This window comes from Sinocyclocheilus anshuiensis, unplaced genomic scaffold, assembly GCF_001515605.1.
Source record: "Sinocyclocheilus anshuiensis isolate Anshui unplaced genomic scaffold, SAMN03320099.WGS_v1.1 scaffold2285, whole genome shotgun sequence".
Lineage (NCBI taxonomy): Eukaryota > Metazoa > Chordata > Actinopteri > Cypriniformes > Cyprinidae > Sinocyclocheilus > Sinocyclocheilus anshuiensis.
Genome location: NW_015552762.1, coordinates 291,907 through 313,337, shown reverse-complemented (window position 1 = coordinate 313,337; position 21,431 = coordinate 291,907). Strand labels below are relative to the sequence as shown.

Below are 21,431 nucleotides of genomic sequence, written 5' to 3'. Positions count from 1 at the left end.
TTTGCACAATGCAACTGTTTATGTAACCATGTAATTGATATAACGTAACTATTTAGCTTGTTTTCTGAACAAAGTAAAATATATGGTTCATTCTGAAATGTGAAGGTTTTTTGAAAAAAAAAAAAAACTTGCTTCATTCAAAAAGGTTTTGCATCACAGTAATTGTCAAATTAAAAAAAAAACAAAACAGAACATTCAGTGTTATTAGAACATTTATTCAAGTACATTGATGCGCCATTCATTTTCATCTATTTACACAATAAATAAGGCACAGCCCACCAGAGAATGTGGGAAACCGCAGCTATCATGACTTCAACCATCACACTTGTTGCAAGTTGTTGAGTGACTGACAACACAAATCTGATATGATCCAAAACCATTGTCATGCATGAGCTGAACAGACTGTGAAAAGACATACGAGTCGTGGACGGCAGGCATGTTATCTCGCTCGCTGAGGTCCTGCTTCGTCCCACTGGTCCTCATACAGTGAAGACGTGCCACCATCAGCTCTGACCACACGAGATCTCTGGGAGGTTCGTCTCCGTTTGAACCCACGTCAGGCAGTTAGTGTCAGTGCTGTTGGTCTTTCATCAGACTTTAATGTCCTGGGACTCTGACATCTTGGCCAGTGTCTTTTTAACCCGCAGGGCGGTGAGACGAGAGGCCGGATTATGAGCCCAGCACTCCGTCATGAGCTTCCCCAACTGCCTCAAACACTGACAACACAACGGAAACCACATCAAACAAATCTCTTCGACAACGAGATGGAAAAAATGGCATGATTTTATTATTAAAATTGTCAAAAATATGATGAGAAAAAAAACTAGACAAGAAAAAAAATATTATTTGTAAATTGTTTCTCTTCTAAACTCGATTTCTTTGCTTACCATTAACATAATCCTCTAACGTGGGCTAGATGTATTACATTATTAATACAGTATATGCTATTGCAAGCTAACACTTATCTTACTAGTACAAGCTTATAATTCAGTAATATGTTATGTCAGTGAACCATGTAAACTATTTAACTGGGCCACTTAAAAATAGCAATGTTGAAGGCACATAAACAAATTATGACTAAGAATTATTGAACTAAACAAATGTTGCTATAACTTAATTTATTCATGTGAAACTGATTTACATAATTAAATCATGTTAATTCAACACATTTTCTTTTTTCAATGTAGTATGTTAGCATAAACACCAGTAAACTGAACCACTTTGCTAATGTTACATTTGAAAGTTTGATCTGTTATAGTTTGATCTATAAAATAATCCACAAATAAATGTCCGCTGAACATTTTCAGATTTCTAAATGTTCTCGCCAGTGTTATTTTAGTATCCTTGACATACTATTATAGTTTTTAGTAATATTTTGAATTGCTTATATTCAATTTTAAAATTTTTACTCTTTTTTTTTTTTTTATTTTTATTTTTATATTATCCTTTTTCATTTTAGTTGAACTAATTTTGTTGTTTTTGTCATTTTTATTTAATTTTTTTAAAGGGGTCATATGATGCGATTTCAATTTTTCCTTTCTCTTTGGAGTGTTACAAGCTCTTGGTGCATAAAGAAGATCTGTAAAGTTGCAAAGACTAAAGTCTCAAATCCAAAGAGATATTCTTTATAAAAGTTAAGAGTCAACCACACCTACCTAAAACGGCTCGTTCTAACACGCCCCCACATATCTACCTCACTATGTGGGAAGATTTGCATAACGCCGCCCAAATGTTCACGCAAAGAAAGAAGGCGTAACTTTTATTCTCGCTGTAGTATTGTAAAATAATGTGTTTTTTTAACTTTAAACCGCATAAACACATTTCATTACACCAAATACACCAAATAATGTTCTTTTTAGCATCATATGACCCCTTTAATATGTCTATAGTTTTTATTAATTTTTATTTCAGTTTGTAGGTTTACTTATTTGATATAAATTATAAATATATATTAAATGAAAAAAGGGAAATGTTGCCTTGGCAAGGGTTATTATATTCGACTAAAAATAAACAATAAAAACTGCTTGAAATACATTTGAAATAAATTAATCATTGACTGAAATAAAATGAATAAAAACCATATTTTATAAAAAAAAAAATTTAAAAATTAAAAACAAACAACAAAAATAGAAAAACCTTCAAATTAAAATGAAAAAAGAAAATATATATTTAAAAAACTAATTCAAATTATTCATAAAAACTATAATAATACCTCAATGATACTAAAATTACACTGAGCTGAAGAAAAAAGTTTACAGTTTTTTTTTTTAGTTAGCCTTTTATTTCAAGTAAAATGTTTTTATGGTTTTGGATTTAGTTAACTATAATAACCCTAGTTTTATCAGCTAAAAAATTGTTGTAAAAATTTGTAAAATTTCATTAAAAAGGACTCAAATGAATAAATATGATGTGATGAAATATTGACATTTTTATCAATAATTACGACTAAGGCAAAAAGGTTCAAATGTAATGTCTGTGTGTTTTTGTGCTTTAGACCACGAGAGTAGATGTGTGTTCACCTCATCACTGCTCCAGCGGTTGGGGAAAGACGGCCGTATTCTCTTAATACAGACCACCTCTCGCATGTCTTCATATGACGGGTCATTAGGAACGTGATCATGATACGGCAGCTGATAGTCCTCTACGATACCTGTGGAAACATCCGGATAGCAATCAATGCACAGACAGAAAAAACAAACATGAATCAGATCTCTTTCAGATCACAAGTGGACCTATTATACAACACATTCATTATACAAACGTTTAAAAAAAATGTTTTATACAAACCAGGGTTGTTACTGTTAATTAAACTAAACCCATAACCATGAAAACCTTTTGTTATCTGAAACAAAATATTTGAAAGTAAACATTTTATTTCAGCTAGTCGCCAATGCAACATTTCTCCAATTCAAATGCAACATTTTTATACTGATGTACTAAGATAACTAAAACTGAAATAAAAACTAATATAGACATACAAAAACAATTAGAAAAAGTTTAACTAAAATTAAAATGAAAAATGTAAATATAAAAATAAAAAAGAATTCAAACTATTAAGAAAAACTGCAATAGTATCTCAGTTATACTAAAATAACATTGATACAAACAAATGAATGGAGAGCAAATGGAGATTTTTTCATTTTGCTTAACACCTGACAAAAACTAAGAAATTATCACTATTATATATTTATAATTTATTATAAAATATATTTATAAATTATAAATTAACTTTATAATGAAGCATAGTCTAGTCAATATTAAATAAATATGAAAGTAAACATAATAAATATTATATAAAAATATAAATTTAATATAATAAATATAACAAAATATTTAGTCAATATTAAGACATTACTTTTCTTTAAATACAACTATTAAAATATATTATAATATTTATAATTTATAAATTAACTTTATAATGATACATAGTTTAGTTAATATTAAATAAATATTAAAGTTAATATAACAAATATATAAAATATATATATAATAAATATTAAATAAATATTTAGTCAGTATTAAGACATTACTTTTCTTTAAATACAACTATTATTTAGTCATTATTAAATAAAGATATTACTTTTCTTTAAATATAACTATTACAATATATATTAATTTATAATATTTATAAATTATAAATGAACTGTATAATGAAGCATAGTTTAGTCAATATTAAATAAATATTAAAGTAAACATAATAAATATTATATAAAAATATACATTTAACCTGACAAAAACTAAGAAATTATCACTATTATATATTTATAATTTATTATAAAATATATTTATAAATTATAAATTAACTTTATAATGAAGCATAGTCTAGTCAATATTAAATAAATATGAAAGTAAACATAATAAATATTATATAAAAATATAAATTTAATATAATAAATATAACAAAATATTTAGTCAATATTAAGACATTACTTTTCTTTAAATACAACTATTAAAATATATTATAATATTTATAATTTATAAATTAACTTTATAATGATACATAGTTTAGTTAATATGAAATAACTATTAACGTTAATATAACAAATATATCAAATATACATGTAATATAATAAATATTAAATAAATATTTAGTCAATATTAAATAAAGACATTAATTTTCTTCAAATATAAATATTAAAAACATAGTAAATATATTTTAAAAAATGGAGTCATCAGTGATCCACCACATATTAACAGGTTAAAGGAAATCTGAATGTAAATGTCTATAAATATTAGACTGCAAATATAAACGTTTTTAACATTTTTCCAAGACTAAATGATCTGAGTGATACATCCATTAAGGAATGTTCAGAGAAAGAACTGAGACCAAGCTGATGTTGTGTTGTATTAAAGGCAGAGCTGTACCTCCAGACACACACCGGCGGCCGATCTCCCACAGAATGAGACCGAAGCTGTACATGTCGGCCATGATGTAGGACTGAAAATGGTTCCTGTTCAGAGTCTCGTCCAGAACTTCAGGAGCCATGAAGCGTTTGGTGCCCACGCGTGTGTTCAGCGGGATGTCCACTTCATTAGTGTCGCTGTTTGATGAGACACAACAGTGTTTCAATCCTCATTTCATCAGCATATATTCTTCACATCATTTTCAAAAACGTGATGATGCTACTTTGAAAGTGCACTTTACCAAGCTCGAGTCAAAATACCCTTTTGAAAAAGTAGTTAGCTACACTACAATTTACTAATCAACTACACTGAAGATATGTAAGGGGCAATGTAAGGGGGCAGTCGTGGCCTAATGGTTAGAGAGCCGTGGGTCAGTGGCGTGTCCTCTCACAAATGCATTCAAATAAATGTAATTTTACTGTGCTTCTATTTATCTGATGTAATAACCGATAAAATAACTGACGAAAATGTAACAACAAACAAAATTCGCACTTCAAAAAGCTGCAATGACAGATTTAACTTTTAATTCTGATAACCTTTGAATCGTTTAATGCACACTTACTAAAAGGAAAGAAAATAACACATTCATTTTTTATTTTTTTTTGGTTATTATCATCATCATTATTATTATTATTATTATTATTATTAGCCTACTATTCATTCATTTGATCTTATCTGATCTGCTCAAGTGCTCTTACATTTACATAGGCTACTTTTATCCAGAGAAAACTGCACTGCATTTAACATACAGGCCTACATTTTTCGATCGAACCCATGATTCTGATGAGCAACATTTTACACATTTCTTTAATAAAAGTTTATAAATAATCAAAATATAAACAAAGAAGGTTTTTTGTTGTTGTTGTTTAGAATTTTAAATGAGCTCAAAATAATATATATATATATATATATATATATATATACTAGTGGTATGCATTTATAGATTATAAAACAGTATTATAGAAAAATATTTAATTATCAAAGCAGTATGTATTTGATCATTAATAAAGATTTTTAGGTCTGATAAAAGAATAAATCTAAATTAATCTGTGTTATTTTTGTATTATTTATATATACGATTGTAGTATATTAATTTGAATTAGCTTTTATTTTTAGATTTTCAGTTTTCATCAATTTATTTTCATTTCAGTTTTAGTAATCTTACTACTTCAACTTAAACCTCTTTTATTTCAGTTAATTGCCAAGGAAACATTTTTTTATTTTTAAGTTTTAATGTAAGCTGAAATAAAATATAAATATTACTACAGATGAAAAGCTTCATTACAAATAATGAAAACTATTTTTTTTTTATAGTTTTAGTTTTAGTTAACAATAACAACACTGATAATATATATATATATATATATATACACTAGTGGTATGTATTTATAGATTATAAAACAGTATTATAGAAAAATATTTAATTATCAAAGCAGTATGTATTTGATCATTAATAACAAAGATTTTTTAGGTCTGATAAAAGAATAAATCTAAATTAATCTGTGTTATTTTTTATTATTTATATATACGATTGTAGGATTTATTTTTTATTAATTTTAATTAGCTTTTATTTTTATATTTTCAGTTTTCATGTAACATTTTTGCGGTTTTGTTTTTGCCCTTTTGTCACTCGTCATATTTTTTTTTTATATAGTTCTATTCAACTTTAATTAATTTATATTTCAGTTTTAGTAATTTGAGTACATCAACTTACTTTTATTTCAGTTAACTGCCAGGGCAACTTTTTTCTTTTTTTTTTTTTTTAAGCTGCAATAAAATAAAATATTAATATTAATATAGATAACAAAGTCAATGTAAAATAATGAAAACAATTTTAATAGTTTTAGTTAACAATAACAACACTGATATACTGTATATGTAATGTTGTAATTACAGAACAGTATTTAACTGAATTTAACAGTATTTAATAATCAGAAGTATGTATCTGATAATTAATAACAAAAAAACTATGAGGACCTTAATCACAGAGACATAATTCAACTCAATATGCACATATATTTACACTAAATAGTAACCAATAAAACTAAACTAAATATTTTAAACAATTATTTATACAGCCAAATTGAAAATAGTGACAATCAGCTAAGATTGTGTACTAAATAATAGCATTCATTTTAAAATTTTACTTACACTTGCTACAGAAAGAAAGAAAGAAAGAAAGAAAGAAAGAAAGAAAGAAAATGCCAGACGGACTTCTGAGTGATCACTTAATTGAATATTTGAAATGACTTTTTTTTTAACTGGTTGGTAATACTGCTGCCTACAATAATTAGCAAGTTAAACTCAAAGACAAGTAAAGCAAAGCAGCTGAAGTCTGACCTGATGAACTTGACGGCCAGGCCGAGGTCAGCGATGCAGCAGGCGCCGTTCCTCTTCACCAGGATGTTCTTGCTCTTCAGGTCTCTGTGAGAGATGGCCGGTTTGCCCTGCGTGCCAAAGATTTCCGTGTGAAGGTGGCAGAGGCCGGAGACGGACGAGTACGCCAGTCTCAGCATGGCCCGGCTGTCCAGGGTGGTGCATTTGAGATAGTCGTACAGAGAGCCGTTCTCATGGTAGTCGGTGATGAGGTAGAGCTGAGTCCATGAGCCTGTGCCTTTAATATCGGCCGCTATGAACCCTGGAGAGAGAGTTCAAATTAGTGCACGAGGCTAAATATACTCGGAGCAAGGCTGTGCTTAATTTAACGTAATAATTAATCTGATATCAGCTAATTAATCTGAAATGACTACTAATCAAGACGGTTCAATCGTGCATTTTAACATGGTTCATTTTCCTGTAATTACCGACTACATGTTCACCAGTGGGAGTAATTCAATAACAGTAGATGGGCTGCTAATGTAACTACATTTTTCAGTTGCGTGACAGCAGCTCTGCTGTTTTGAAAACAGCATTGCTATTTTTTCTAACAATCAGTGGAACAGCATGAAAAGATGCAATACTTCTGCTTGCTGCATCACTTTGTATTGTGTGCGGAGCTTTACAGCCGAGTGATCGAACACACTCTCACTGAATGTCCTCAAGCAGCGATTAATGAAAGTGAAATTATTTATTTTGGATGGTTCGTTTTAATGAACTAAACTCACTTTAATTTGAGTGATCACTCAAACGCTTTCCCAGAAGTCCCCGTGTCTAAAATATTTAGTTAACTGAGCAGTTGACAAATAACATGGACATGTTGAGGTTTTAGTTTAACATTGACAAAGGGAAGGTTTTGCACAATTTTTTTTCTTTTCTTGTAGTTCTAATAAATAGTCTTGCAGACTAACAAATCATATAGTCTCAGTTAATATGAGCATATAAAACTGTATAATAATTAATAATAAGAAAAATGTTGTTTAAAATGATATATAATTTATTCTGTGTGTGCATATATAAATATATATATATATACAGTATATATATATACACTGCCGTTCAAAAGTTTGGGATCAGTAAGATTTTTTATGTTTTTTAATGTAGTCTCTTCTGCTCATCAAGGCTGTATTTATTTGATCAAAAATACAGAAAAAACTGTAATATTGTGAGATATTATTTCAATTTCTAATATTGGATTTCTGTTTTAATATACTTTAAAATATAATTTATTTCTGTGATGCAGCGCTGAATTTCCATCATCATTACTCCAGTATAAAGTGTCACGTGATCTTCAGAAATCATTCTAATATGCTGATTTATTATTAGAATTATTAATCTTGGCAACAGTTGTGCTGCCAAATATTTTTTTGGAAACTGCGATACTTTTTTCAGGATTCTTGAAATGAAAATGAAAAGTTGCGATTTTCTAGTCCGATATGGCTAGGAACTATACTCTCATTCCGGCGTAATAATCAAGGAACTTTGCTGCCGTACCATGGGTGCAGCAGGCGCAATGATATTATGCAGCGCCTGAAAATAGGTTTATTGGAAGTTACCTAGCTGGGGACTATTTTCAGGCGCTGCGTAATATAAAAAATTATTTTCACAAGAAAAAACATTTAAATATGTCATTTTGATGATCAAAGATAAGTTTTAAGGGATAAAATATTTGACTACAGTGGGACTTTAAATGTGAAATTAAAACCGCCAGTAGGTGGCAGCAAGTCACTGTTAATAAGTGAGTCATTGCGACTGAACCGAATCATTTAAATGGTTGATTAATTCAGGAATGAAACACCATCATGTTGCTCAGAGACGCCCAAAAGTGCTGTGGCTGTGTTTGGAATTATTTTTGTTGTCGAAATCATGCAATATGGTGTCTAAAACGTAAGTCTCTTAATTAACTTCTAGTTTAGTGAACTGTTGTAAAAAAAAATCAATATCACATTTGTAATCATGGTAATTTTTGGCAAAAATGGCACTCTTCATGTGAAATTGATTAACTATATGAAGTGGTATAATATACATTTTCTGCCCCCATGTCTTGAATTTGTGAGATCATTCTGAATGTATTTTAATAGACTGAATCATGCAGTAAAAGAGCGCACTAGACTTCACGTAATGCATGCGTGCACTCTGTAGGTGTTTTGAATGTCGTTTTTTTCGTCGTGAGAATATTCTGCAAAATAGCTCACTTGTTGTATGTTACTTAACTATATCATGTTATGAATAAACTAAACATTTTGAATTTTTACCTGTTTCTTCTGAGTTTCTTTATGTGTGCTGAAGTCTCTCACAAAGACACAAACAGAGTGAGCCTCAACAGCGCGACCTTGATACACGACACTATCCATTATCAATCGCTTCGCTGGTTTTTTTTTCTTTTGACACATGTTTAATCAGGCTATTTGTCCGGTCGGGCAAGTAAAAAAAAAAAAAAACATTTTAAACTAGCTAGAAGGCTGATCAGCTGTAGCTCGACCTATATTATTATTATTATTATTGAGAACATTAAGAAGGTAGTTCGACCTGTATTCTGCTACTGCGATTCTCTCTGATGCAGTAATACCGCAGGGGAGAAAAAAATAATCTTCAGTGAGTTCGGTCTGTCCAATGATTGTAAGTCATTAGTTCCGTCAGACTGAAGATTTTTTTTTTTTTTTTTTTTTTTTTATTTAGATAGGACAGTAGGTCGACAGGAAGCGAAGTGGGTGTGAGAGAGAGGGGGGTGGGATCAGGAAAGGTCCACAAGCTGGGACTCGAACTCGGGACGCCCGAAGCGCAAAGGCGTTTGGCGTTTTTTTTATGCCTTTTATTTAGATAGGACAGTAGGTCGACAGGAAGTGAAGTGGGTGAGAGAGAGATGGGGGTGGGATCGGGAAAGGTCCACGAGCCGGGACTCGAACTCGGGACGCCCGAAGCGCAAAGGCGCTACATGTCGGCGCGCTGCCCACGAGGCCATTGGCGCCAACAGACGGAAGATATTTTGGCGGTAATGTGACCAAAAATATTTAATACCCATCGAATCTGAATTTAAGACTTTTTAAGGCCTTTTATTAGGAAAACGTTATTTAAGACATTTTAAGACCTTTTAAGGACCCGCGGACACCCTGTAAATACTATTAAAGGGGTCCTATTATGTTTTTTCACTTTTTTAATTTTAGTCAACTACAGCGTTTGTTTTCCGGGCTTTGTGATATCACAAAGCGGCCCATTAGAATATCATTAAAAATAATTCCCGCCTATAAGAAATTCGAATGGTTGGGGGGTGGGGAGGGGCGAGTGCGCGACCGCCTGAAACGCTGTTTTTTTCGTTGGCATGTAGTTGCAAAGTTGCTTATAGTCGATTGATTAAGGGGACCATCAAAATAAAATGTAACCATATAAAACATTGCTTTATTTTCAGTTGGAGTATAAAGCTCACATCAATTAATTAACATTAGCTCCACAGGAAACACTCAACATCTAACCACTCACAAGCTGTAGTAAGATACTGTGCAGATCTTAAATAAACAAAGTCATGATTTAATATGGTGTTCATTGTGTGTTATAAATAATCATACTCTTAAACTTATAACCACAAATACGCAAGTATTATGATGTATTATAACTGTTGTTATGATTATTCATGAGTTGATATAACATATTATAAGTTTTTTTATAATGCATTATGCATTCATTATAATGCATTAAGAATACCCTTATAATGTATTATAAATATGGGCTTCATAGAAAGTGTTACCAAATCAAGACTTTGTAAAAGAGCATAATAGGACCCCTTTAAAATAAAACACTAAAAATATTAAACATTTTATCTGTTTACCTGTGTGTCATGTAAATGTGTTGTTAAATTACTGAAAAAATTATCTACTCCAAGTAAATATTTTATGTCAAAGAGGTTCGACTGACAAAAAGGTCTGGGAATCCCTGTTCTGGAAGAACAAAAAGATTAGCAATTATTGCATGAATATAGTCCTAATGTTTTTTTTTGGCCCATCCTTGACCTAAGTAGTTAAACTGACAAGACACTTTATTTTATTGAAAGACCTTTGTTAAATTACATTAGAATATATATAGTGCAGTGGAGATATTTAAACATCTACTGTTATGAAGCACTGACTCATTTGGCATCGAACAGCAATAAAAAAAATAACGAGTTCCTTTATTCACCCTAATTATACACGTACTGTCCCCTTAATAGCTTCAGTGAAATTTAATATTTTTATTAGTGCACCTAACTACTTTTTCAAGAGTGTAGTTGAATAACTTTACATTATGAGTTGCTTTAGCTTGGCAAGCACTACCTTTCCTAATAATATTCTGTATATTTGCTACATTAATCGTATAATAGTAGCATGTGGATTTAAGGGTGTTTGTGTTTGAGAGAGAAAGTCTCACCCAGTATATTCTCATGTCTCATGAGCACAGTCTGATATATCTCTGTCTCTCTGAACCAGCTGGCCTCCTCTGTGGTGAAAAAGACTTTCACAGCTACTTTCTCTCCCCTCCATCTCCCCATCCACACCTCTCCATAACGGCCCTTCCCGATCTGTGTCACCATCTGGATCTGCTTGGCTATAGTGCGCTGCACCTACAGACACAGACATACACATTCTATACAGTCAGATAGATCGATAGATGAAGTAACATGAAGTGATTGATCATACACAGTAAGAGCAGTGACGTTTATTAAGAAAACAGGATGAATGGGGCAATATGAAATCTGTTTTATTTTTTCTCATTTTTTTTTTATAATAAAATAAAATATATATTTTATATTTATATTTTATTTCTTCCCCGAATTCTGTGTTTTCCATTGTAATTTTGTTTCAATGGTTTAATTAAATTTAAATAATAAAAAAGCATGTCTAATTAATTAAATTCATAAAACTTTGTAGTTTTATGGCTAGTTTAACAATTTAATAACTTAATAATAGTAATACAATTGTATTAATTTTAACATTTTACGTTGTAATTTTCTGGATTTTGTTTTAATGGTTTAAGAACATTTTAATAATAAACAAACAAATGTCTAATTATGACATTTTTCAGATTCAGTGTTGTCTTTTCATTTTCTGAATTGTGTGTTAATCAAATGAGTGCATACAACTTTTAATAGCTACACTTTATTTCCATAGTCCACCTTAGACATTCTACTAACAATAAGTAACTTTGCAACTGCATGTCAACTAACAATTTGCAACTAACATTGCAGTTGCAATTAACATTTCTTTTTATTTTTTGCACCAAAAAGTTTTACTTTTTAAATGAAAACAGAGATGAAAAATTGTGATATTTTGTGATATTTCTTAAAAAACAATGTTTTATTACATTTCATCATCATCATCATTATTATTATTAGTACTACTACTAATACTACTTTGAAATACAGTACATTATACTGTACAATTGCAATACATTTCTTTCATCATTTCCTCAAATTAGACCAAACTTTTATTTTGGTGGGTTGTAATGAAGATTTTGCTGTGTGTATTAATTGCACCACTCATTCACTCTGAGACACACTGACTTCATATTAAATAGTAGTCTTTTTGCAGTTTAATAATCACAGATACTAGTTCATGTTTTGATTTGATTAATTGTACAGTCCTACTTTTGATCTATTCATCCAAAATTCCATGACATTCCACATTATACAGTAAATTCCTTTTTTTTTAATGGATTCCATGATTCCATCCGTGTTTTCTGCATCACAGAAATCACAGGGCTCTATGCAGACGCTGATTTCATGTGATCTGTGACTGTGTGCAGTGTGTGATCTCACCAGCAGGGGGAGTCCTGACCCTGAGCCGGAGCTCTGGGACTGCTCTATGAGATCCCGCAGGGATTCTCCCGGAGGAATGAACGTCTCGTCCGGATGCAGGCCGAGGCTGTAGCGCGGGACTAACTCGTGACGCTTATACCTGAAACACCACACAGACCACTTCAACACCAGACTAACATGACCAAAAGTCCTGGGGATTTATATTTCAGTCACAATGATAAAAAAAAAACAGCTACATTAAAAAACAAAGATCATTATAATAATGTGGCCGACTAAAGTTTAGAATAAGGGTTAATCTGGTCTCATATAACCAGACACTGTAGTTCATGCTGACCAAAAGTTCATAGTCATTTTAAGGCAAGAACTTCCCAAGTGAAAAGGTTAAAAATTAACTGATGCCACCATGCTTCCTTAGTTGAATGATTACATTAAGAATTGCAATCATTTATGAATTACAAGTGTTCTGAAATGTTACGTTTGCCATGTAATGCTATGAGGCAATATCTAATTAAATAAACACTCATTTGAAAACACTTCCAGAACAGAAAACTGAACATTGGATAAAGCCAGGTTTTGTTGACTTATTAGATATATTGACTTATTTTGTATACCTCTTTTCATCAAAGAAGTCACCATGTTTTTAAGAATAAAATGTTGCATAAAATAAGGAAAATTATATACAAACAAACCCCTTTGTAAAACCTTCTGAATAGGAATAAAACTGTAAGGTTTTGATGTAAGTGCTGTGTAAGTGAAAGAAACTCATACAAGTTTGGAATAACTTGAGGGAAAGTAAATGGTGACAAAATCTTAATTTTGAGGTGAACTATCCCTTTAAGTAGCTTTATTTAAGAAACTGAAGTCTGTGTTTGTTTGTGTTTGTTTGGTAACTTACACACCTGAAGTAACAGAAGATGATGATGAAAGTGAGGATGAAGCTACAGACGGTCACTGAGATGAGCAGAGCAATATGATGAATGTCTCCCACCACGTAACCTGCACACACACACACACACACACACACACACACACACACACACACGTACGTATTATTACATGTCAAAGAGCCGACGGTTAACACACAACTCTTACATCATCACACTGACTTGGCTCTATGAACACTTCCTTCAGGAGCTGTGTGTGTGTGTGATGCTGAAATCAGAGCTACAGCACAGGTGTGAGGGTGTGTGTGTGTGTGTGTGTTGCTGAAATCAGAGCTACAGCACAGGTGTGAGGGTGTGTGTGTGTGTGTGTGTGTGTGTGTGTGACGGACAGAGAAGCTTCTATTCTGCTGTGTTGATTGAGGGGAGTTGTATCATGACAGCCACAATAAACCCTACAGGTGTGTGAGAGTTTCTAACCTATATATACTTTTGGGAACAAATCACACATTTTTTCTAGGAATGTTGCCCAAAGGAAAATACTAGGTTAAATAATGTTTTTTTTTATTATTATTATTCACTTCAGTATGTTTTTGAGTTAGTCTATAGTAATCCAGACTAGATTATTGAAAAGGTAGTCTTTAATCAGCTGAACAAATACTTAAGCTGTGCATTTATTGAATGAGCACTGTGCGATGTCCGAACTGATTGCACTATATTTTATGTATAATCGCTTTCTTAAATTCATTTTAAACCTCTTAAATCAATTTTTTAAATCATTTTCAAAGTTTTTAAATTCCTTGTTTTATTGTTGTGATTATTTTTTTCTTTTCTTTTATGTAAAGCACTTTGAATTACCATTGTGTATGAAATGTGCTATATAAATAAACTTGCCTTGCCTATTATTATATACTAATATACTATTATAGTTTTAATATTTTGAGTTAGATTTAATTTCTATATTCAGTTTTTATTTTAATTTTTAGTTAATTCAGTTTTAGTAATTTTTTTATTACTCATTATTATTAGTAGTATTATCATTATTATTATGTTATTTTTTAAGGCTTCATTTATTTTAATTTCAGTCTTAGTTTTTTATTTCCAGTTTGTAATTTTTGTGCAGTTAATTTCACATTTTTCATTTAGTTTAAATTTTTCATCTTACATTTTATATTATTTTTTACTTCAGCTTTATTTCAATTAACAAAACTATTTTTCATAGTTTGAGTTAACAATAATAACCCTGTTGCCAAGGCTTTGTTATGTAGTTTCTAAGGTATTTTGAGTGGATTTTAGCACATTGATCTGCAGTTGCAGTGGTGTACTGGGTTGCTGCCAAGGCGTTGTAATTTAGTTGCTAAGGTGTTTTGAGTGGTTGTAAGAATGTTGCTATGTGGTTGCTAAGGTATTCTGTACAGTGGCCGAGAGAGCTCAATGCGCTGCAACTTAAGAAAACCCATGCAAATAGAAAAAGCACCAGCAAATTAAGAAAACATCTTCATCAGTTTGACAACACACGTGCTGCAAAGACTCACAACACAACCAAATACAGAAACGCGCTGCAAATACGCACAACGTGACCAAATACAGAAAAGCATTGCAAGTAGCACAGACCACAACGGAAATGTTTCAAGGGGAACCCAACAACCCTTACAAAAATTAACCATGTTTTTATTATAGTAAAAGTGTAGTAATGATGCTTTTGGCATTTACCATTATCTTTTTTTTTTTTACCATTTATGTATGCAGATACATGTATGCACAATACAACCATTCTGTATTTGGTTGTATTGTGAGTTTTTGCAGTGCATGTGTTGTCAAACTGATGAAGATGTTTTCTTAATTTGCTGGTGCCTTTTCTATTTGCATGTGTTTTTTTCATTTGCAATGCATTGAGCTCTCTCAGCCACCATAATTCTGAGAGGTTTTTAGAATGTCACTATGTTTCTGCTAAATGGTTCAACTTAGAGTTAGAAGTTAAAATCGCTCAGCCGAATTATTGACAATAGTAATAATGATGCTTACCTACACAAACACCACAAAATAACTTCACATTTTAGTAAATTTAAGTGAATCTGTGATTAGACTGGCAGATGGTTGTGTGTGTGTGTGTGTGTGTGTGTGTGTGTGTGTGCACTCACTGGGTGTTCGTAGGGGAGGCAGTGTTGGATGTAGGTCTCTGTTACAGTAGTCCTGATCTGTGCAGCACTCGAGCGCTCGCCGCTGTTTAGAGTTCCCCGTGTCCTAAACACACACAAACACACACTATACTAACACATCAGTTATCTCAGGTGATCAGTAACAGACACAATGACACTGAAACACTATATGCAACTCATTGAACTTTTGTAGTGTGACATTTCAAAATACGTTTCTAAGCGAATGTTCAGCATCAGGAAATGTACTGTAAGGACGGGACTCAAAATGGGGAAAAATAAGCTATATAAAATATATATAGAATAAAATAAAAATAAAAAAAATATATATATAAAATAAAAATTAATTAATATCATTCTTCATTGTCCACGTGGCTTTGGCAGAAGGAAAAAAAAACATTTTAACAAACAATTGTTGCACAATAAGAGCAGGGGCATGTATTATGAAAGTAAATATGATTGATTTTGATTTTAAATTGTTTTATGTTAAGATACAGGAGAGTGTAAGGCAATAGTTCACTCAAAATAAAACTACTTTTATGGTGATCTTTGGGTTTGGGGTTTGGATTTTTGGTTTGGGGTTTTTGAAATAAGTCTCTTCTGCTCATCAAGGCTATATTTATTTGATCAAATAATACAGGAAAAACAGTAATAATGTGAAATATTATTACAATTTAAAATTTGAATTTGAATTCTATTTGAATATACTTTAAAATGTAATTTATTCCTGTGATCAAAGCTGAATTTTCAGCATCATTACTCCAGTCTTCAGTGTCACATGATCCTTCAGAAATCATTCTAATATGCTGATTTGCTGCTTAAGAAACATTTATTATTATCGTTAATGCTGAACACAGTTGTCCTGCTTCATATTTCTGTGGATTCCTTGATGAATAGAAATTTCAACAGAACAGGGTGTTACATAAGGCTTTTGTTTCGTCTGTGCTTGAGGACTGATGCACTAACACTTAAGTGGTTTATTTAGGAAACTAGAGCAGTTTATGACTCACTCTGCACTGAAACTCTGATCCGACCAGACCCAGACAGCCTGACGTCACCACAGCCGCTCCACCCTCTTCCTCCACTATGGTGAAGCAGTAACCATCCGTCCTGAACACACAACACACATGTAATGCCATGTAAAGTATGTGTGCAAGTGTACGTAAGTGAGGCGGGATGTGTCCTGATACCTGCATGTGTTATTAGTGGAGTCCTCCGGACAGTGATGGTAACAATAACACCACAGGAAGCGCTGAGGTAGAGCCGGCACATCACTTCCTGTCTCCCGACGTTCTTCCACCTTCCCAGAATTCCTCAGCAGCATGGTGTCCAGAACATTAGCTGGAGAGGAAGAGAAAGAGAAAATGGGTCAGTTATCATCCTGTAGTATCTGTCAGAAACTCACACAACATTTATCCAACTCAAAAATGTGCTTTATTTCATTCCTTATTGTTTACAGAGCTGAATAAAACTGAATAATTACTACAGATTTCCAGACTCTCAGGATCAAAACACACAGCTTTGAAGTATGAAATTTATGGCACCTGGGGAAATATGGCTGCAAATATCACATCATTCTCACTCTTTCATCTTCAAATATTTGCACCCCGAGACATTTTATAAATTAAACAAAAAGATGGAAATGAAGTTTGGACAGTCTGTCACTTGTTTTGGAGCGATATGAAGAGGTTATTTGAGAAGTTTGTTTAAAGAAGGGCTTCTCAAACACTCTGAATGGCTGCTGAACTTGTGAGCAGGTAAGCATCAATGATAGACTCGCTAAAAGTAATATTGATTTGTTTGTGTAAAACATTTTTTTAAATTAAAAAAGTTTAATTGAACAATCGAGATTCTTTGATCAAAGAAATAAAACTACAAAAATACAAATATACAAATGATTATTACACCACAGTCAGTATTCAATCACAATACTCATTAAACAATTAAAATACAGCCCTAATTTGAGAAAACTTCTCATGGTTCTCAATATTATATATATATATACCATGAGAAGTTTTCTCATATATATGTGTGTGTGTGTGTGTGTGTGTGTGTGTGTCTTTCATAACAAGAATCTTCATCCCTCCACAAAGGTCGCCGTATACCAAGCGGTCTGTGTTACTACCCTGCTCTATAGCTGTGAAGCTTGGGTAACCTACAGCTGTCGCATCAGGTCCCTAGAGCACTTCCATATAAGCTGCCTTCAGCGCATTCTGGGAGTTACCTGGCGTGATCGTGTGCCTCACACTGAAATACTTAAAAAGACCAACTGTAGAAGTATTGAGGCCATGATCACCCAGCGCCAGCTGCAGTGGTTGGGGCACGTGATAAGGATGCCCCCATGTCGACTGCCCCGCAGAGTGCTATACGGCCAGCTACATCATGGTCGACGTTCAGCTGGGGGGCCGAAGAAGCGATATAAGGATCAGATGAAGAACATCTTGAAGAAGTGTAAGATCAGACCCGAGGACCTGGAGGATGTTGCTGCTGACCGTACCATCTGGCAAAAGCTGTGTAGAGATGGGGTTCATACGCTGGAGATGGAGAGGACAATCAGAAGACAGCAGAAGCGAGCCAGGAGAAATACAGCCATGGCTGCCACCACTGCCATTACTACTACCATTACATACATATGCCCCACCTGTAATCGAGTGTGTGGGTCCAGGATAGGACTGTTTAGCCATCAAAGATCTCACCGATAAAGGCGTGGACGTCGTCATCGGCTTCGATGGACAACCGAGAGAGAGAGAGAGTGTGTGTGTGTGTGTATACAAACCTACAGTTTACTCAATTTCAAGGTCGCTGCTTAGTCCTATTTGAAGTTAGGAGCAGAAGGGCAGTTTTTAAAGCATATTTCATAAATTAATTGTATTCTAAAGCACAGTATAAAAAACTTAAATACGTGATTTGATAAAGAACTCTGATCAAAATTAGAGAACACTTACAGATTACCACCAAGTTATTTGGTGTTAATCTGGCACCTGGTGCTAATTTCCATAATTAAATGACAAACCCTATTTAACTGGCAGCATTCCTCCAATTTTCACTGAGATTGCAAGATGGCCAAATGAAGGCCAATGGGATGACACTTTCAGCCACTGCAAGAGAAGCTGGTCATTCCAAATCTGTCCAATTCCAAATGACACTAATTCATTCAAGTCCCCCAAAAAGGCTGGTCATCCACATAAGACAAGTGCACGAGAAGACAGGATAATGCGGAGACTCTCAATGGGGAATCGGTTCAACACTGCAGCTGGAATTGCTTGGGAGTTCAGTGCTAGAGTATGTGAGCGGAGTGAAGCGGCAACAATTTCCCCTCCGCACTCCAAGCATTCAATAGTCACCCCGCTCCAGTTCAGCATTTCCCGCTCCACTGATCAGAAATGCCGCTCCGCCTTCGTTCCATGACCAAATTTGCAGCTAAAGTATTTCAGTATGTTTTGAAATATCACAAAGTTCTGTTCAGAAATTATTTTAAACGAAAAATAAATACACAATATTAGAAGAATAGTTTTAACATGATTTATTGGAACATTGCAATTAGCCCAAGTCAATATTAAATGACAGTTTATCTCACTTGTCTGTGCAGCGTCTCTCTACTATGGTGAAGCTGAGGGTTGTAGTTATTTCAGAAACAGACAGAATATGCTATAAGTTTTCCGTTTTAAGCTGATAAATCACAGGACAGCGTTGACAATCATTTTCGGCACTCCTGAATGTTTCTATGTGCACGCAACCTGTATGTTATATGCGAGCTTGTGTGCTGTGCACGCTTGCAGCAATGTAGCAGCACATTAGTTTAGAGGGAGATTAACTACCTGTACAATAAACTGTTTAAAACTTGAATTCACCCAATCAATATTGAGTATCCGCATGCTACAAACAAACATGCTTGAGATATAACCACCCGTACTGATCCATCGAAGTCATTATAACCTTCACCTTCTTTCTGATTTGAGTGATCCACATATCTGTCAAGCTAGCTAATGATGTTTAATGTGTGAATTCTTGATAAAAAGCAGTTATATTATGGGCTGTTGGCATTAATTGTTCTCGTGATGGACCGGCAGTGAAGCGCTCTTGGAGCAAGTGAAAACCACGACGCTCCGACTTTCAAAAAAATCTTTTGTTTTTAATCTTTCTGTATTGTAATCTTTCGTGCTACAGTGGTTACTGTTCTCTAATTTTGATCACTGTGTTTTCCACAAAATAATGTTTTTTGTTGACATTCTCTGGTTATTTTGTAAAACATGTTAGTAGAACTGTGGTATACCCACAGCTAATATTCCTTCAAATTTTGAGTGATGAAGATTAACAATATTGCAGAAAAAAGTCAAGTATTTATATATTGTTCTCTAATTTTGATCTCCACTGTATGTATATATATATATATATATATATATATATTATTGTTATGTTGTTTTGATGCTATGGAAATGTGCATACACACACAAACACATATACATACATAATTTTCATGCCAAATATAAACAAAAAACTAAAACTAAAAAAAGCAACCAAAATAATAATAATTAGAGCCTGACCGATATATTGTTTTGCCGATATTATCGGCCGATATGAGCCGAACATATAACGCCGATTAAATGCTTCTGAATGGTGTACTTACTTAGTTTGTCCAGCAGAGCGCGCTCCATTGTTTGCTACTGGCGACCCAGGTCAGTGTAATGTAGAGATGGGCGGATGAGCTCAAACTTCACCCGAGTCCACTGCTTCAAATTATCTGCCCGCCGCCCACCACCCACCCGCACCTTTATTTGATCGTCTCATTACAATGATTCTAATTCTTAGTTCTGCATGATGATATGATGAATGGATGGTTCATTTTTAACAGCAGATTCAGTGACGTTAGAGAGAGCTGATCTGCGCATGTGTTACGGCCTGTGTTACAGCCACCGGAGCTGATCGTGGCCACTCAGTCAATGCTGGTGTTTATACCGGTGTTCTGTCGATTTGTGCTACCCTGTTAGATTTTGCTACCGCCCATTAAAACAGTGGGTAGTACAATTCGACAACAAAAAATGCTACCTGTAAAATTATGGTTTATTAATGTCTACACCTACCACAACCCTAAACCTACCCTTACAGTAATGCAAATACAGTAATTATGTGTTATATTCGTGGTTGTAGCTAGAAGGGATACAGCTACAGGAAACCAACAATAAATAATTTTTTCTACCTATTAGATTGTGTTTTATTAAAGATAACACCTACCCCAACCCTAAACCTAACCTTACAGTAATGCAGATACAATAAATATTGTTGTTCAGCATGAGAAAAAGGCCATGGATGTGTGTAGTAAAGAAGTAAACCCTGGTAGGACAATCTGACGGGCAGGATAAAATGTCAGGACACTGACCACACTGCGGCCCAGAACTCATGCTTATCACATCGATCACATCACATTGCGTGGCGCGACAAAATACAATAGATTTCTATTGTATTTTGTCACGCCGTGCCGCTCGCATCCAGTGTAGAATAGAACCCATTATAATCAGTAATGTTGTCTACACTGGATGCAGTAAACTGATGCCTCGTTCTATTTATGACGTGCTGACACAAAGTTCAAATGATTTTCAACGGTTGCTTTGTCGAGTCCTGTTGCAGCGTGGACACGGTGTGTCAGCATAGTTTGTCAGTACAGTCAGGAACATAGCAGATTGAAAAGTTAGTATCTTTCTGCAGTCCAATAGACGGCAGTGCGGTGGTGGCTTGAGTCTGTTGAATGGTGATTTAATGCTACATTGTCACCTAGTTGAAGAGACTCAATGCTAAGTAAATAAACAACAATGTCCCCATCTTTTACTCTCA

At 33.4% G+C, this 21,431-nt stretch overlaps 1 protein-coding gene across 1 annotated transcript in view; it reads right to left on the bottom strand.

Moving 5' to 3' along the window:
• Positions 1-204: 204 nt before the first annotated feature.
• Positions 205-21,431, bottom strand: part of LOC107667882 (bone morphogenetic protein receptor type-1B-like) — a 40,996-nt gene continuing 19,769 nt past the window's right edge. The window contains exons 2-11 of the mRNA XM_016459613.1: positions 16,793-16,943; positions 16,613-16,712; positions 15,588-15,690; positions 13,465-13,561; positions 12,566-12,704; positions 11,179-11,371; positions 6,745-7,042; positions 4,366-4,541; positions 2,520-2,650; positions 205-716 (exon numbers count right to left, since the gene is read on the bottom strand). Coding sequence (XP_016315099.1) covers positions 591-716; positions 2,520-2,650; positions 4,366-4,541; positions 6,745-7,042; positions 11,179-11,371; positions 12,566-12,704; positions 13,465-13,561; positions 15,588-15,690; positions 16,613-16,712; positions 16,793-16,943 — 1,514 coding nt within the window. The 3' untranslated portion in view covers positions 205-590. The remainder of the gene's footprint in view (positions 717-2,519; positions 2,651-4,365; positions 4,542-6,744; positions 7,043-11,178; positions 11,372-12,565; positions 12,705-13,464; positions 13,562-15,587; positions 15,691-16,612; positions 16,713-16,792; positions 16,944-21,431) is intronic.